The sequence below is a fragment of the Populus nigra genome, chromosome 18, assembly GCF_951802175.1.
Source record: "Populus nigra chromosome 18, ddPopNigr1.1, whole genome shotgun sequence".
NCBI lineage: Eukaryota > Viridiplantae > Streptophyta > Magnoliopsida > Malpighiales > Salicaceae > Populus > Populus nigra.
This window is the reverse complement of record NC_084869.1, coordinates 426,651-440,184: the sequence shown is the minus strand read 5'-3', so window position 1 is coordinate 440,184 and position 13,534 is coordinate 426,651. Positions and strand designations below refer to the sequence as shown.

The 13,534-nt window shown below is 32.7% G+C and overlaps 1 protein-coding gene and 1 long non-coding RNA gene across 3 annotated transcripts; one reads left to right on the top strand and one right to left on the bottom strand.

Annotated features, from left to right (window-relative positions):
• The first annotated feature begins 6,532 nt into the window (after positions 1–6,532).
• LOC133678429 (uncharacterized) lies at positions 6,533–9,168 on the top strand. Its single transcript, XR_009835963.1, has 4 exons — positions 6,533–7,268; positions 7,887–7,977; positions 8,124–8,373; positions 8,681–9,168. It is a non-coding gene; the product is annotated as an uncharacterized LOC133678429 (long non-coding RNA).
• A 191-nt stretch (positions 9,169–9,359) lies between these two features.
• LOC133678422 (receptor-like protein 43) lies at positions 9,360–12,874 on the bottom strand. 2 transcript variants are annotated; one of them, XM_062100716.1, is made up of 2 exons: positions 9,654–12,874; positions 9,360–9,577 (listed from the first exon to the last, which is right to left on the bottom strand). In XM_062100716.1, the coding sequence occupies exon 1, from the start codon at positions 12,781–12,783 to the stop codon at positions 9,676–9,678; it is 3,108 nt and encodes a 1,035-aa protein (XP_061956700.1). In that variant the 5' UTR covers positions 12,784–12,874; the 3' UTR covers positions 9,360–9,577; positions 9,654–9,675. The 2 variants fall into 2 exon arrangements, with proteins under 2 accessions (XP_061956700.1, XP_061956699.1); XM_062100715.1 differs by having other exon boundaries at positions 9,360–9,555.
• Positions 12,875–13,534: the final 660 nt, after the last annotated feature.

The following is a 13,534-nucleotide window of genomic DNA, read 5'->3' as shown; positions in this document are numbered from 1 at the left end:
TAGAATGTACAGTGGAAGGATCAAAAAGACAACATTAGCAAAAGGCGTGTAGCCAAAACATGTCGAAATCAGTTAACCAAAGGAGAAAGGCAAGTTTTGAGGCCAATAGTATAGAAATCCCAAAAGAACGATCGATGAGAGAGAGAGAGAGATCATGTGGATGGTGGGGATGGTATTCATCGAATGCTGATCTTATCATATTTTAGGTGGGACCACTATTTTTTACCATTAATTTCCGGTTTATAGAATGATGTGATAAGAATCGTTATTTTAAAAAACAATTTGTTTTTTAAAAAAAAATTAAAAAAAATTGAATTTTCTTTTATTTTAAATTAATTTTTTCTTATGTTTTTAGATTTTTTTTATATACTACTATAAAAATAATTTTTAAAAAATTAAAAATATATTATTTTAATATATTTTTAAATAAAAAACATTTTAAAAATAATTGTTAAAATAATAATACACAACAATGACATCGTTTGTTAAATATGATTATTTTCATGCCACTTGGAATTTATGCAGGCTTGCTATCATGAAAAATAAATTTTAAAAAATAAAAAATATTATTTGAATATATTTTTAAATAAAATATATTTTTAAAAGTAATTATTATTATAATATCAAAGATGTATTGATATTGATCCTACTAAATTTAAGATGACATTATTTCAAGATTTTTTTATAGAAAAAAGTTAAAACCTTATCAACTTATTTACTTTGTTCAGACTTTGTCTGAGCTAAATTCTATATTAATAGACCACTAGATTAACAATCTAACCAGACTGAGTTTAATATTTATAGGAAATGTTTTTAGTAAATTAGAGTAGGTCATTTAAATTAGTCTATTGGTAGATGGAATAAACTACACAAGAATTTATAATATGATTGATTTACTTCATGTAATTTAAATTAAAGAAAAAAAACACATTTCCTCGGCCTCAAAAGAAATGAAAACAAAAATACAAACGAATTATTGAATTTCCAAGTGATTTTATTATTCCTATTTTCAAACTTGGAATGTAATAATTCCTCACCTAATTTTTTAATGGGATGCAATAATTTATTATTCCTATGAAAATGAAAAAAAATCACTATTATTTATCTCTTAGTTAAAAATAAAACATTTATTTCAAAGGGTAGATTTTCTAATTAATTCAACTGTTTTCTACTGTGATCGATCACTTTGTTTCTGGGATTGAGAGTGATAAAATTATCATCTAATTAATTTTGCTAAAAAGGGAATCACTTAGCGTGAGTATATATATATATATATCTCTTAATGGGAGCCGATCGAGTCAAGATTGATAGTTACGGGCAAAAGAGGAACCCTCCCTTTCGTCATCCTCATAGCAGCACAATCGTCCTCGGAATCCCTTTTGCACCAAAAAGTCATCGAGAAATTATTCCAAGACAAACACCACAGACACCCACCCTCCCACCCTCCAAGAAGCAAACAATTTTGCTGAGAGGAAAAGACAATAAATATCTCCGTTTAAATCACCTTAATTCAGTGGAAAGTTATGTGCGCATTATTTGTACATTAAGCTATGTGCATGCATCAAAGTGCGGTTTGATTTGATTAACTACTTGACATAAATAAAATGAAGAGAGTTCTTTGGCATTTTCTAGAGAAAAAAATTACTTTGTTATGGGCCAGAAATGTTTGTGATATTTGTTTCTCTCTAACCCAAGTTTTGTGGATATGAAGCAGAGAAGATGTTGAAGTTACATCTAGATAGTAAAATCCAACTCTTTGATTATTAAAACTCAGATAAAAAATATAGATCACAGGTTAAGCTCTATTAATTAAAATAATATTACTTTAATTTTTTTAAAAATTAAATAAAACTTTTACTGAATCAACTAGATGATGAACTAATCGAGTTTAATAGCTTGTTACTAATAAATTATGCCATTTTAAATTTACTTATTTTTTGGGAGTAAGACTCAATTTTGAAAGGGACGGTGAGTTTCAATTTTGCACTTTCTTTTTACCTTTTACTGGAACTCAATTTTGAAAGGGACGGTGAGTTTTAGTTTTAATTCTAGGTGGGCTCGATTGGATTACTTTGTTTAAAAAAATAATAGCATGATCAATATATATCTTCAAATCAGCTTTAGTGATGTTCATATAACATTATTTTTGTACAATAGGATGTTTGGATAAGCTATTGATTGCACTAAAAAAATTACATCCATGTTCGGACTGATATATTTTTCAAGAAATTAATTATTTTATCGGAAAAATTCGAGCTTTAAAATATAAAAAAATGGAGGATACTTAATATTTACCAACAAAACTAAGCCTGTGAGAGTTTTCTTTGTAGGAATAGATATCTATGTTGACAAATTATTTGCCACTTGAGGTTGAAGATCATGTCGTTTAAAATGAAATTAACGCATTATAAGCTAATTATGTGCATTGCAGCTCAGAATTAGTTTCATGTTAAGAACATGATTTCATGTTTTACTTAAGAAACATTGATTAGCACTTAGCAGCTTATATTTTTAAAAAATATTATATGTTTTTTTTTTAAATAAAGAATGGGTGAGTCCACTTCAAGTTGGGGAGGTAATGATTATATGGTTACATGTAATGTAAAAAGTTAGGTTAATGCATGTGGTGAGTAAGCTATTAATTTATTGTGGTTTCCTACTTCAAAATTCGAGAATGAATTATATTGTGGGTTAGTGATAAAATTTAAAAGAAGGAGCATTCTTGATTTCTTTCATGTTAAAAGCATTAATTACATGCCCTGCTTTAAAAAAAATCATGATTAATTTGCTATACCATACTTGTTTTAACTAAAAAAAATAGAGTGAATCATGCATTGCCTGAATAAGTATAACTATACATTTCAAACCTCTGTATTTCGTATTAATATGTTAAATAAAGAGTGTGGATAATATCTCATTTAGTTTATAACTAGATATGTTGTTCGCGTGTTGTCGCAAGTCAAACAATTATTTTAATATAAAAAAAATGACAAGTTAAAAAATATCCAACAACAACAAATAAACTGACAAAAAGAAAAACCACATCTAAGCCTATTTAGATTATCACACAATCCAATATTAATCTAACTAAAAAAAAAAGAGTCAAACTTAAAAAAAAAACAAATAACAAAAAATATTGGCTTAAAAAAAGGGATAAAAAAAATCAAGCAAACATATGCTAGAAATATCGCAATTATTCAAAACAAAAAAATTTCAATTAAAAAAATTAATACCAAACTTGAAGATTAAAAAATTATAAGGGGTGAAATTAAAAATCATTTGCAATATGATAGAATATTTATAGATTTCAAAATGGTGGGCGTGAAATATAAAAAAATTGTCGACGACAAACCCAATATAATCAAATCAAAAATAAAATAAAAATAGAGAATTAAACAAAAAAAATATTAAAAAAAAGTATAAAAAAAGGATAAAAATAAGACAACATCAATTTAGAAAAATAAAAAAAAATAGGATAAATCTCTTAAACCTGATTTTATATCTAAAAGCCGCATCTATTGAAATTTTTTACCCAGATTCAATCAAGAAGCATAATTTCCAACCAATTTAATTTTAAAAGATGAAATTGGAAAAAATTATAAAAATTAAGAAAAATCATAGGTGGTGAAATTGTAAACATCTGTAAAAACTAAGTAAACCCGAACAACATCATCAACATGGTCAAATCTTAAAAAGCTTGCAACTTATAAAACCCTGAATCCGGATTATATCAATAAGTTTATTACAAGACAATTTAAAAATATAAATTTAAAAACTTATATAAAAAAAAATCCTGGAGCGAACCTGACTGCCAGCTCGAGTCAACAAATCAAACACATGGTCTAGGACATGAAATTGAGATGACTCTATAAATAGAAAAACTAAAAAAACACTAATAAAATATATTAAAAATGCTTTTAAAAAAACAAAAGTCAAATCGGGCTAATCCTTCAGATCTATTACTTGGGTCATGAGACTGAAATGACCCCATCAAAGGCATACTTGATAAAACAAAGAAGCAAGATTCTTCATCAAACAAACATTGAAAGATGAAACTGAGAAAAAAATAAACCAAAAAAAACATTGTAAAATAAAAACAATAGCAACTAAAAAAATTAGAACTAAATTTGATATAAAAATTAAATAAAATTAAATATTTAGGTAAAAATCAAATGAAATTAAATATTTAGGAATGAAATTGTAAAAAACAAATCCATTAAGAAAATGATATAAAAATATTAATTTAAAAAATTAAGACCAAATTTAACATGAAAATTAAATAAAAATAAATACCTAGGGGTGGGATTAGAAAAGAGTAAATCAATCAAGAAAATGATTAAAAAAACAAATAGAAATTAAATTAATGAGGATCAAATTTGAAAAAAAATAAAAAATCAAATGACTAGAGATAAAATCAAGAATAAAATTTAATTATAAATAATCAATATAAATAAAACAATTACAAACAAGAGAGAAGAGACTGAATCAAAAGAAGAAATAAAATGAAGGGTTGATATGCATTTTTTCCTAGTATGAATTTTTTCATGGCCAGCACGTAATCTGAGAAAGAAAGAAAAAAAAGAAAAAAAAAGAAAGAAGAAAAATAAAAGTAATTTCAAGCTAAATCACATTGAACCACCATACATGTATCATCCAGAGAGGAAAAGGACGTCAAGATAAATTAAATGATGTGGCAGAATCACAGTTATAACTGCCTGAGCCAACCGCACGCGCCGCCAGAAGGGGGTGGAGTGGCTGACTTGTGCGAGGCATGTGTCAATTGTTGTTTTGTTTTATATTTTTTTGTGAAAAAAAAAGAAAATATCTTTTGGACGAAACAATATTAACAAACAAACTATGGTGAAACTATAACCAAGCCTCTAAAGCTAAGGTTAAAAAACTCAAATTGTAAGGGCAATGTAGTAATTTAATTGTGTTTATAAAATATGAAAATACAAAAATGCTCTTGTGCAAAAAGCATTGAATAGTTTTTTTCAAGAGTTACATTAGTAATTTTTCTATGAATTTAAAAACGCAATTACCAAAATAACCCTATACAATTGTTAAAAGACATTTATGTCATGATGAAAAAGACTAACTTACCCTCAAAGTAAAAACAAAAGATAAAATGATCAAGGAACAAAATAATAATTATACTATTATAATGAATAATAATTTACATCTCGAGATATAATAATGTCTATAAGTGGATTAATGTTTTGGATAATTCTATAAATATTCAAGTATGCATATTATGCTTGTAAAAAAAATAGCGATAGCAGGGTCGAATGATATATGTCTCCATATACCCTTTTGTTTTAAAAATATATAAATTTATTTTAGAATTATTCTAGAGAAGAAGCATGGAGTGGTCACAAACCAAGTGTTACTCATCTACGAGTCTTTGGTTGTGTGGCATATGCAAAGATCCCAGATGCAAGAAGGAGAAAGCTTGATGATAAAAGCGAGAAATGCATCTTTGTCGGATATGGTGAAAGAAGGATGGGATACAAGCTGTATAATCCCATCACGAAGAAGGTGATTATGAGTAGAGATGTTATCTTTGAAGAAGATAAATCTTGGGAATGGAATGATGATAAAGAAGCAGTCAAATGGATCAACATTGATTTGATCCTTGAAGGTGAAGAAGTACCAACAGTACTTGTCGAAGAACCGATTGTGCCAGCAGCTGAACCACAAAGTCCGGTACACAGATTCCCTGTATTCAACAGGAGGAACACACCAGGAGCATCATCATCAACACCACCATCAGCATCCTCATCAGAAGAACCAAGAAGGATGAGAAATCTTGAAGAGCTGTACGACGCCACTCAAGTAATGGAAGATACAAATTTGTTTTGTTTCTTTGCAGAGAATGACCCACTTAGCTTCAACAAAGCTATCACAGAAGAGAAGATAGAAGCAATGGATGAAGAAATGCATGCCATTGAGAAGAATGATACCTGGAAGCTGACTTATCCACCAGAAAGCAAGAAAGCAATAGGTGTCAAATGGGTCTATAAGACAAAGAAGAATGCAAAAGAAGAAGTGCAAAAATACAAAGCCATTGAAGAGGGAAATATTTATCCGATTAAAGTTCATACTTGGCATGACATCCCTCGATTGAGTTTAAAGGGGAGATTTGTTGAATACTAAACTCAATCTAGAAAGTCAAGGAAGGCAACCACCGGCCAGCCAGCCACCAGCTATGACCGACCAGCCGCCAGCCACCAGCCGCAGCCGCAGCCGCCAGCCGCCTTCACACCACCGTCCACAGCCGCCTTCACACTTGAAGGTTGAATTTTCTTGTTTTGAATTCGTGTATAAATAGCAAGCTGAGCTTATGCTATTAGGTGTGGGAGAGTAGAGAGAATAGAGAGAAACACTAGAGAGAAAGAGAGGGTGTGTATTGTTAAGCTTGTTGTAAGTTTATTTTGTGTTTTGTAAGCTTGTGTTCTTGAAATAAAACTTTGTGTTTTATCCCCTCTGAGTGTTTCAAAGCCACCACCAGTGGTTCCTCCCACCAACAAAAATATCCATCATATGGAGTAGATTTGGGTCTCTGCGATATCATAAACTAATGGCACATGATTATTAGTTGCATTTATGTGAGTCCACCTTTTTTGAAAATGATACTATGTGAACGCTGATGGCTGCTATGTTCAGTAATAGCCTCCTGCGTGACTGACTGGGACAAGTTCATAGTTGGAAGAAATTCAATTTGAAGACTTGGCCTTGAACCAATATGATGGCTATAACTGGAAAATGTAGATATTAGTTCTTTCTATGCCAGATGAAATTTCAATCGAAAACCAACTTTTCAATTATGAAGCCTTCTGATTGTAATTGCTTTGTGGAAGATCTAAACTGCTTTGTAACAATCAAGACTATCCTCTAAACACTATCCAATGTGGCCATGTTCTCATGTTGAAAATATAATTGATTGGAATTGAGGCTTTAGAATTTATGGTCGGTTTAATAGTTTATCAATATGCTGCAATTGTGTATTTTTATTTTTGAATCATTTGGAGGATTAGAATCTAACAAGCAAGCTTTGTATGAACCGGTGATTCTTCCTCTGCGGAAACCTGAGCTCTTCTCACATGGGAAACTTCTTGGTCCACAAAAGGGGGTATTGTTATATGGACCTCCAGGCACCGGGAAGACCATGCTTGCAAAAGCTATTGTCAGAGAGTCTGGAGCTGTTTTTATAAATGTGAGGATCTCTAATCTGAAGAGCAAGTGGTTCGGCGATGCACAAAAGCTCTGTGAGTATAGATCGCATTTGAATTGCCTCTCTTGTGCTGGAACTTTGTCTTGCATTTAGCAAAACAATGATGATTTAAAATTATTGCCTTGTTATTCTAAAACTTGCTATCACCCACTGATTATGTTGAGTGAAATTTAGTTTCACTCTGATAATGGAAGCAAGGTAGTACTTTGTGAACATTCTTAACTAAAATTGAACATTCCTAACCTGTCCTTATTGAAGATCTTTATTAGAAGCAAGATTTTGTTGGATGCTCTATTAACTTTAAAAAACAGGGCACTGTAGCTTGCTTATCTAATGGATCTTATTCCGATGAATGAGGTTGCGAAATGATCATAATTTTGGTATTTTTGTTGCTGTGTGGTATTTCTATGTATCCTGCATCAGGGATATAACAAAAGTAACTGAATGGCATACATTCTGGCAATTGTGAAAGTGGTCATTACTGTATTTAGCAACTACATCTTTGTGTTGAAACCATTCCTCATTATATTCTTTTCTGCATTTGAATCCATGCAAATCTTGTTGGTTCTGTGCTGGTTAGAAACAGATTTAGAAGTAATTAACTAAGTTTTCATAATCTGATTGTTGTTGATTCTCTTCTATGCTATTGTAGTTGCTGCTGTTTTTAGCCTGGCTTATAAACTACAGATCATGAGGCATGAAGCTTGAGTTCACGACATTCTGGGATGTATTTACTACAGATCGTGAGTTCTTACTCTTGAAACAAGTGCTGCATTTGTGTAGTCTTTCAATGCAGTGACTTTCTAGAATCCATTTCATGTAAGATTTGTGAAAGTGTGATTTATTCATGGGCCTGGCCTAACCAGACTCATTGATAATATTCTTATAGAGAATGCACAAGTGATGGTACTAGCTGCAACCAACTGACCTTCAGAACTCGATGAAGCAATCCTCCAACGTCTTCCTGAGGCCTTTGAAATTGGGATACCTGATCAAAGAGAGAGGGTTCAGATCCTGAAGGTTGTTTTGAAAGGGGAGAAGATCAAAAGCAAAATTGACTTTGACTGCATAACAAGTTTGTGTGAGGGCTACACTGGTTCTCATCTGTGATTTGTTATAATCCCAGCAAATTCTTCAAGGTATTTTTATTGATTTGTAATATTTGCATAGAAATCCCATGCATGCCTAAGGGTGTCATGGAAAAGTTTTGGTAATTGTTGCTTGTTGTGCTCTTTCCAAAACCAATGACTTCCATTGCAATGGATAGAAGATAGTATGGTTCCTCATGAGAACTAGAAGAAATTAAACAAAGTGTTGTTATGAACTACAAGGGATAGCTATTGGTGTTAAAAAATATTAACCGGAGGATTTTATCTTCCCATTGTTTGAGCTTGCTGTGGATTTTTTAACCCTTTATTGAGTTTCTTCATTGGGATTCTTTCTTAGGCACCAAGGCCATTGTCCCAGTCAGACTTGCTGAGAGTTCTTGGCACATCAACTAAGACTAGGGTTGCTGCAAATGAGTACAGGAGGTCAAGCTCACATTCACCTAGGTGGCCAGGTAGTCAGATGACTATCAGGTTCAAGCCATAACTAACAAGCTCTCTATACTCGCAGTATCTCAAATCTTGAATCTTCAGTCGGATAATCAGGACCCTTGAAATATTGATTTGTTTTTTCTTGATATCAGGCCAAGAGAAATTGTATTTTAAATTATTTTAATGTTTTTCCTATTCTGAAATGCTCTAAGTAGAATATGTTGTTTTTAGGCGACTCAAAATTGCAGATTTGCTGTAGCATAGAGCTCTTAACGTGGTATTAATACCTATCTTGCTTTTCTTTTGCTTTAGATATAAACTTGCCAATCACCAATGTTGACTGATTTTGTTGATGATTTTGGCTATGTGTCAGAGTTGTGGAACATTGTTTGTCCATGTTGATATGGGTTTCTTACACTTTTTAATAGTCATTTATGACTTACAAGTTATAGAATTACTCTATTTTGCTTGCAAATACTGCTGCTGTTGTGAGAACAGAATTGCTTTAATTCTTATAAAATTTAAAATACTCCAAGAAAGGGAGATTGATTTAAGTGATTAAGAATAAGGAAATGAACACATAAAAAAGGACCTAAAACATAAAATGATTTTATAGTTTACACAAACTATTGCTTGCATACATGGAATCTTTTTCATAGAAGTAACACCCAATTAACCTTGATGGAAAAAAAAGAGAGTAAAGGGAATCCAATACTATGAATCTGCCACCCAATTAACCTTGATGTTGTTTCCGTGTGAAATCAACATAATATCTTGTTTGTACTGCAAAATTAGAATGGTAACACTGATCAAATGAAATGGTAAAGAAAAGACTTGCTGTGAACATAAAATTTGAAAACTCAAATGCTTGCAAAACTTACTTGAAAATATCAATTGCATTATTTAGTTTCTTCTAGCACCATATCTGCTAGCATTCTTCTTTGTTTTTTTGCTCTGGAGATTCCCTTTATCTTCAACCATCCTAAGAAACCATGAAGGCTTTTTTGTTCTAAACACAACGTATCCCGTTGCAACTCCAAACACAAACCCGCATCCATACCCCATTGTCACAGCTTTCCATCCAAATCCTTCTCCAAACAATGTTGAATCGTCTCCTTCATCAAAGCTTGATGGCGGTAATGATGGTGCCTCATCACCGTAACATTTTTTTAGTACTTGAGATCCACATAAACCCAAGTTTCCTTTAAATGAGCTTGCATCAAAGGTGTTGAACTGCCCTCCACTTGGTATGGGCCCCTCGAGTTGGTTATGTGAAAGGTTTAGGATTGCAAGAAATGTTAGACCTCCCAGCTGCGTTGGAATCCTTCCGGTAAGCAAATTTGAAGATAGATCTAATGATTCCAAATTAGTCAAATTTTCTAATGATGATTGGATATGACCTGTAAGGGAATTGTGAGAAAGGTTGAGCTGTTGGAGTGCTTTAAGCTTTCCTATCACTTTTGGAATCTCTCCGGTGAAATCGTTATTTGACAAATCAAGTACTCTGATAGTACTTCGGATCTTCGTAAACTCAATTTCTACACCTTTCCATGTCATTTCTATGGAATAGACATAGCCTGTATAATTTGTTGTCCCCATGTAAATCATGCTTTGATCCGAGGCCATCATTGCTTCAAGACTATTGAAATATCCAGTTGGCAATGGCCCACTAAAATTGTTGTCAGAGATGTCAAGAATCCGCAATTTAGAGAATGAATTATTTGTAGTCGGACCCTTCACAAAACCTTGGAATTTATTGGATTTTAGGACAAGAATTTGGAGCTTTGGAAGCGTTTCTAGAAAGTAGGGAAATGTATCCTCAATCTTATTGTTGCCAAGATCAAGAACTTGCAACATTGTACAGTTGATGATAGACGATGATATTTTCCCTTCTATTTCATTTCCATTGAGGTTGAGATATTCCAAGCTATTATCCTTTGAAAATGGTGAAGGGATAGTGCCTTGAAGATTGTTCATGCCTAGATGCAATACCGAGATCATGTTGCTGAAGTACCCCAAACATAGTGGTGGAGAACCACTCAAGCTGTTGTTGGACAAGTCCAGGACCCGAAGGTATCTCAGCTTGCAAATAGAAGAAGAAATCTCACCTGTCAATTTACTATTGGATGCAAGAATAAGGAATTGCAAGTTCTCTTGTTTGAAAATCGAACTTGGGATTGGACCATGCAAGTGGTTATTGCTCAAATCAAGGTAACTTAATGAATTGTGATGGAGTTCACTTATATTGCCTATGAGATTATTGTTATGAAGGTCAAGAGATTGTAAAGAAGGAAGAGCAAACAAAAAGGATGGTATTGTTCCATTGAACAAGTTATCAGATAAAAATAGATATTTTAGATTTGAAAGGGTATTTAATTGAGAATGGATAGCGCCTACTAGTTGATTATTTGATAAATTTAAATCTGAAAGATTGACTAGTCTACCTAAAGAATCTGGAACTTGACCCATAAATTTATTGGAAGAGAGATACAAGAAACGAAGCTGTACAAGGTTTCCAAGTGATGATGGGATCTGACCGGTCAAATTATTACTTGAGAGGTCTAAATAGATGAGATGTGTGAGATTACCAAGTGATGATGGGATCTGACCACTAAACTTGTTACTTGAGAGATGTAAATAGATGAGATGTGTGAGATTGTCGAGTGATGATGGTATCTGACCGCTAAAATTGTTACTTGAAAGGTCTAAAGAGATGAGCTGTGTGAGATTACCAAGCAGGGGTAGATCTGACCTTATAATGTTACAATTACGAAGAGACATAAATTCTAATGACTTTAGATTACTGATTAAGTCGTTTTCTAAATAAACTGAAATTCTTGTATTAGAAAGACCCAACCCATAAAGGACATTACTCAAATTGGACGAAGGAAAAGAGCCAGTGAGGCCTTCGTTGTATGACAGATCCAGTGATTCAAGGTTTGGGAGGAGAAAGATGTTACCCGGGAACTTCCCCTGCAATCCACAATCCCAAAGGAAAAGAGATGACAAAGAAGAGGACAGATTCGTCAAGGAATTAGGTGCAACCAAAGACATATTTACAGAACCCAAAGCGAGATATCTTAGCTTGGTTAGGTTTTGAACAATCTTGTCAAAAGAAACTGGTTCTAGACTTAGATAGTTGTTGGAAGAGAGACCAAGGGAAACCAACTCAGGGAGTTGATCAAAATCATATGGAATTGGACCAGAAAGATCGTTCCATCCAAGATCCAAGTACTGCAGGTGCTTAAATTTCCCCATTGAGGATGGGAGTTTTCCTTGCAATCCACAGTCATCGAGTTTGAGTGATGACAGAGAAGAAGACAGATTCATCAAGGAATCGGGAACAACTAGTGACATGTTTACCAAACTCAAATCGAGTTCTCTAAGCTTGGTTAGGTTTCGAACAAGCTTGTCAAAAGAAAGCTTGTCAAAAGAAATTGGTTCTAGACTCACAAGATCGTAGTTCCGAGAGAGATCCAGAGAAACCATTTTGGAGAGGTGAGAGATTTCTGACGGAACTTGGCCTGCAAGATCTGAACCACTTAGGTTAAGATGTGTCAGACTGGAGAACTGGCCAAATCGAGAAGAAATATGGGAGGAGTTGAAATCATTGAAAGAGAGGTCGAGGTGTTGAAGATGATGGAGAGAGAAGAGAGAATTATTGGGAAGGAGGGTGCCGTAAAGCATGCTGCAGGAGAGGTCCAGTGCAGTGACATGCCCGGTTTTCAGGTCACAAGAGACCCCATCCCACAAGCAGCAGTCTGTACCCTCTTTCCATGACTCTGTTTTTGGAAAGGGATATGGACAAAAGTACTCCAAAAAAGCTGAACTATTTTGAATGGAGAAGGATTGTTTGAATTGAAGGAGAGAAAGAGATTGGCGATGAGAACACAAATGAGAAGAAGAGGAGGAGTGATTTGAGGAGAGTGGAGATGAAATTGTTGAATAGAAATGGAAGAGAAGCAGAAAGAACGAGAGAGATTGAGAGAGGGACAGTGGTGAAAACCCCATGTTTGCTGGCCTTACAGGATTCGAAAGTATAATTAACTGGGAATTAAAGATGAGAAGTGAAGAAAGGCATTATTAGAAGTATTTATAGACGAAATCAAAGTGACTGGTTGAAGCATTAATTAAACAAGTTTCCTTAGCTGAAAGAGAATCGGAGCAAAGAAAGACTAATTTGTTCATGAGCACATATTAATTGTTAGTATTAAAATACCTTTTTCAGGATTTAATAATTAAAAAAATAAAGTAAGAATAAAAACCGATGGAAATATGTAAGGTTCCTATCAACTTGATTCCCTGTTGACTTCAAATTGTGCAAACTGAATTGTTGTTTCTTGGCACCAATGACTTCGCACTAATATATATAACGTTTCTCATTATCCAAAAGTCTTTTCATTCCTTCAATTGATATACTTTGATTTTTCCTTTTTCTATTCTAAATAAAAATAATAATTAAAGTATGGGATTATGTATACGTAATTGAAATAAAAAATTGATAAGAAAAGTCAGCTTCACCTTTATATCGTTTCTCATGACCTAAAAGTCTTGCTGTGTGATTTATAATGTTGTGCAATATATTTTTTAAATGTATTTTTTAATTGAAAATATATGTAATTCTTTTTAATTTTAATATAATCACATCAAAATCATAAAAAAAACACATATAAAATATTTAATTTAATGCTTTTTTAGGCAATATGTTTTTATAAAAAAACAAAAGCTACCACAATATCAAATATTTATTAATGAGAATAAG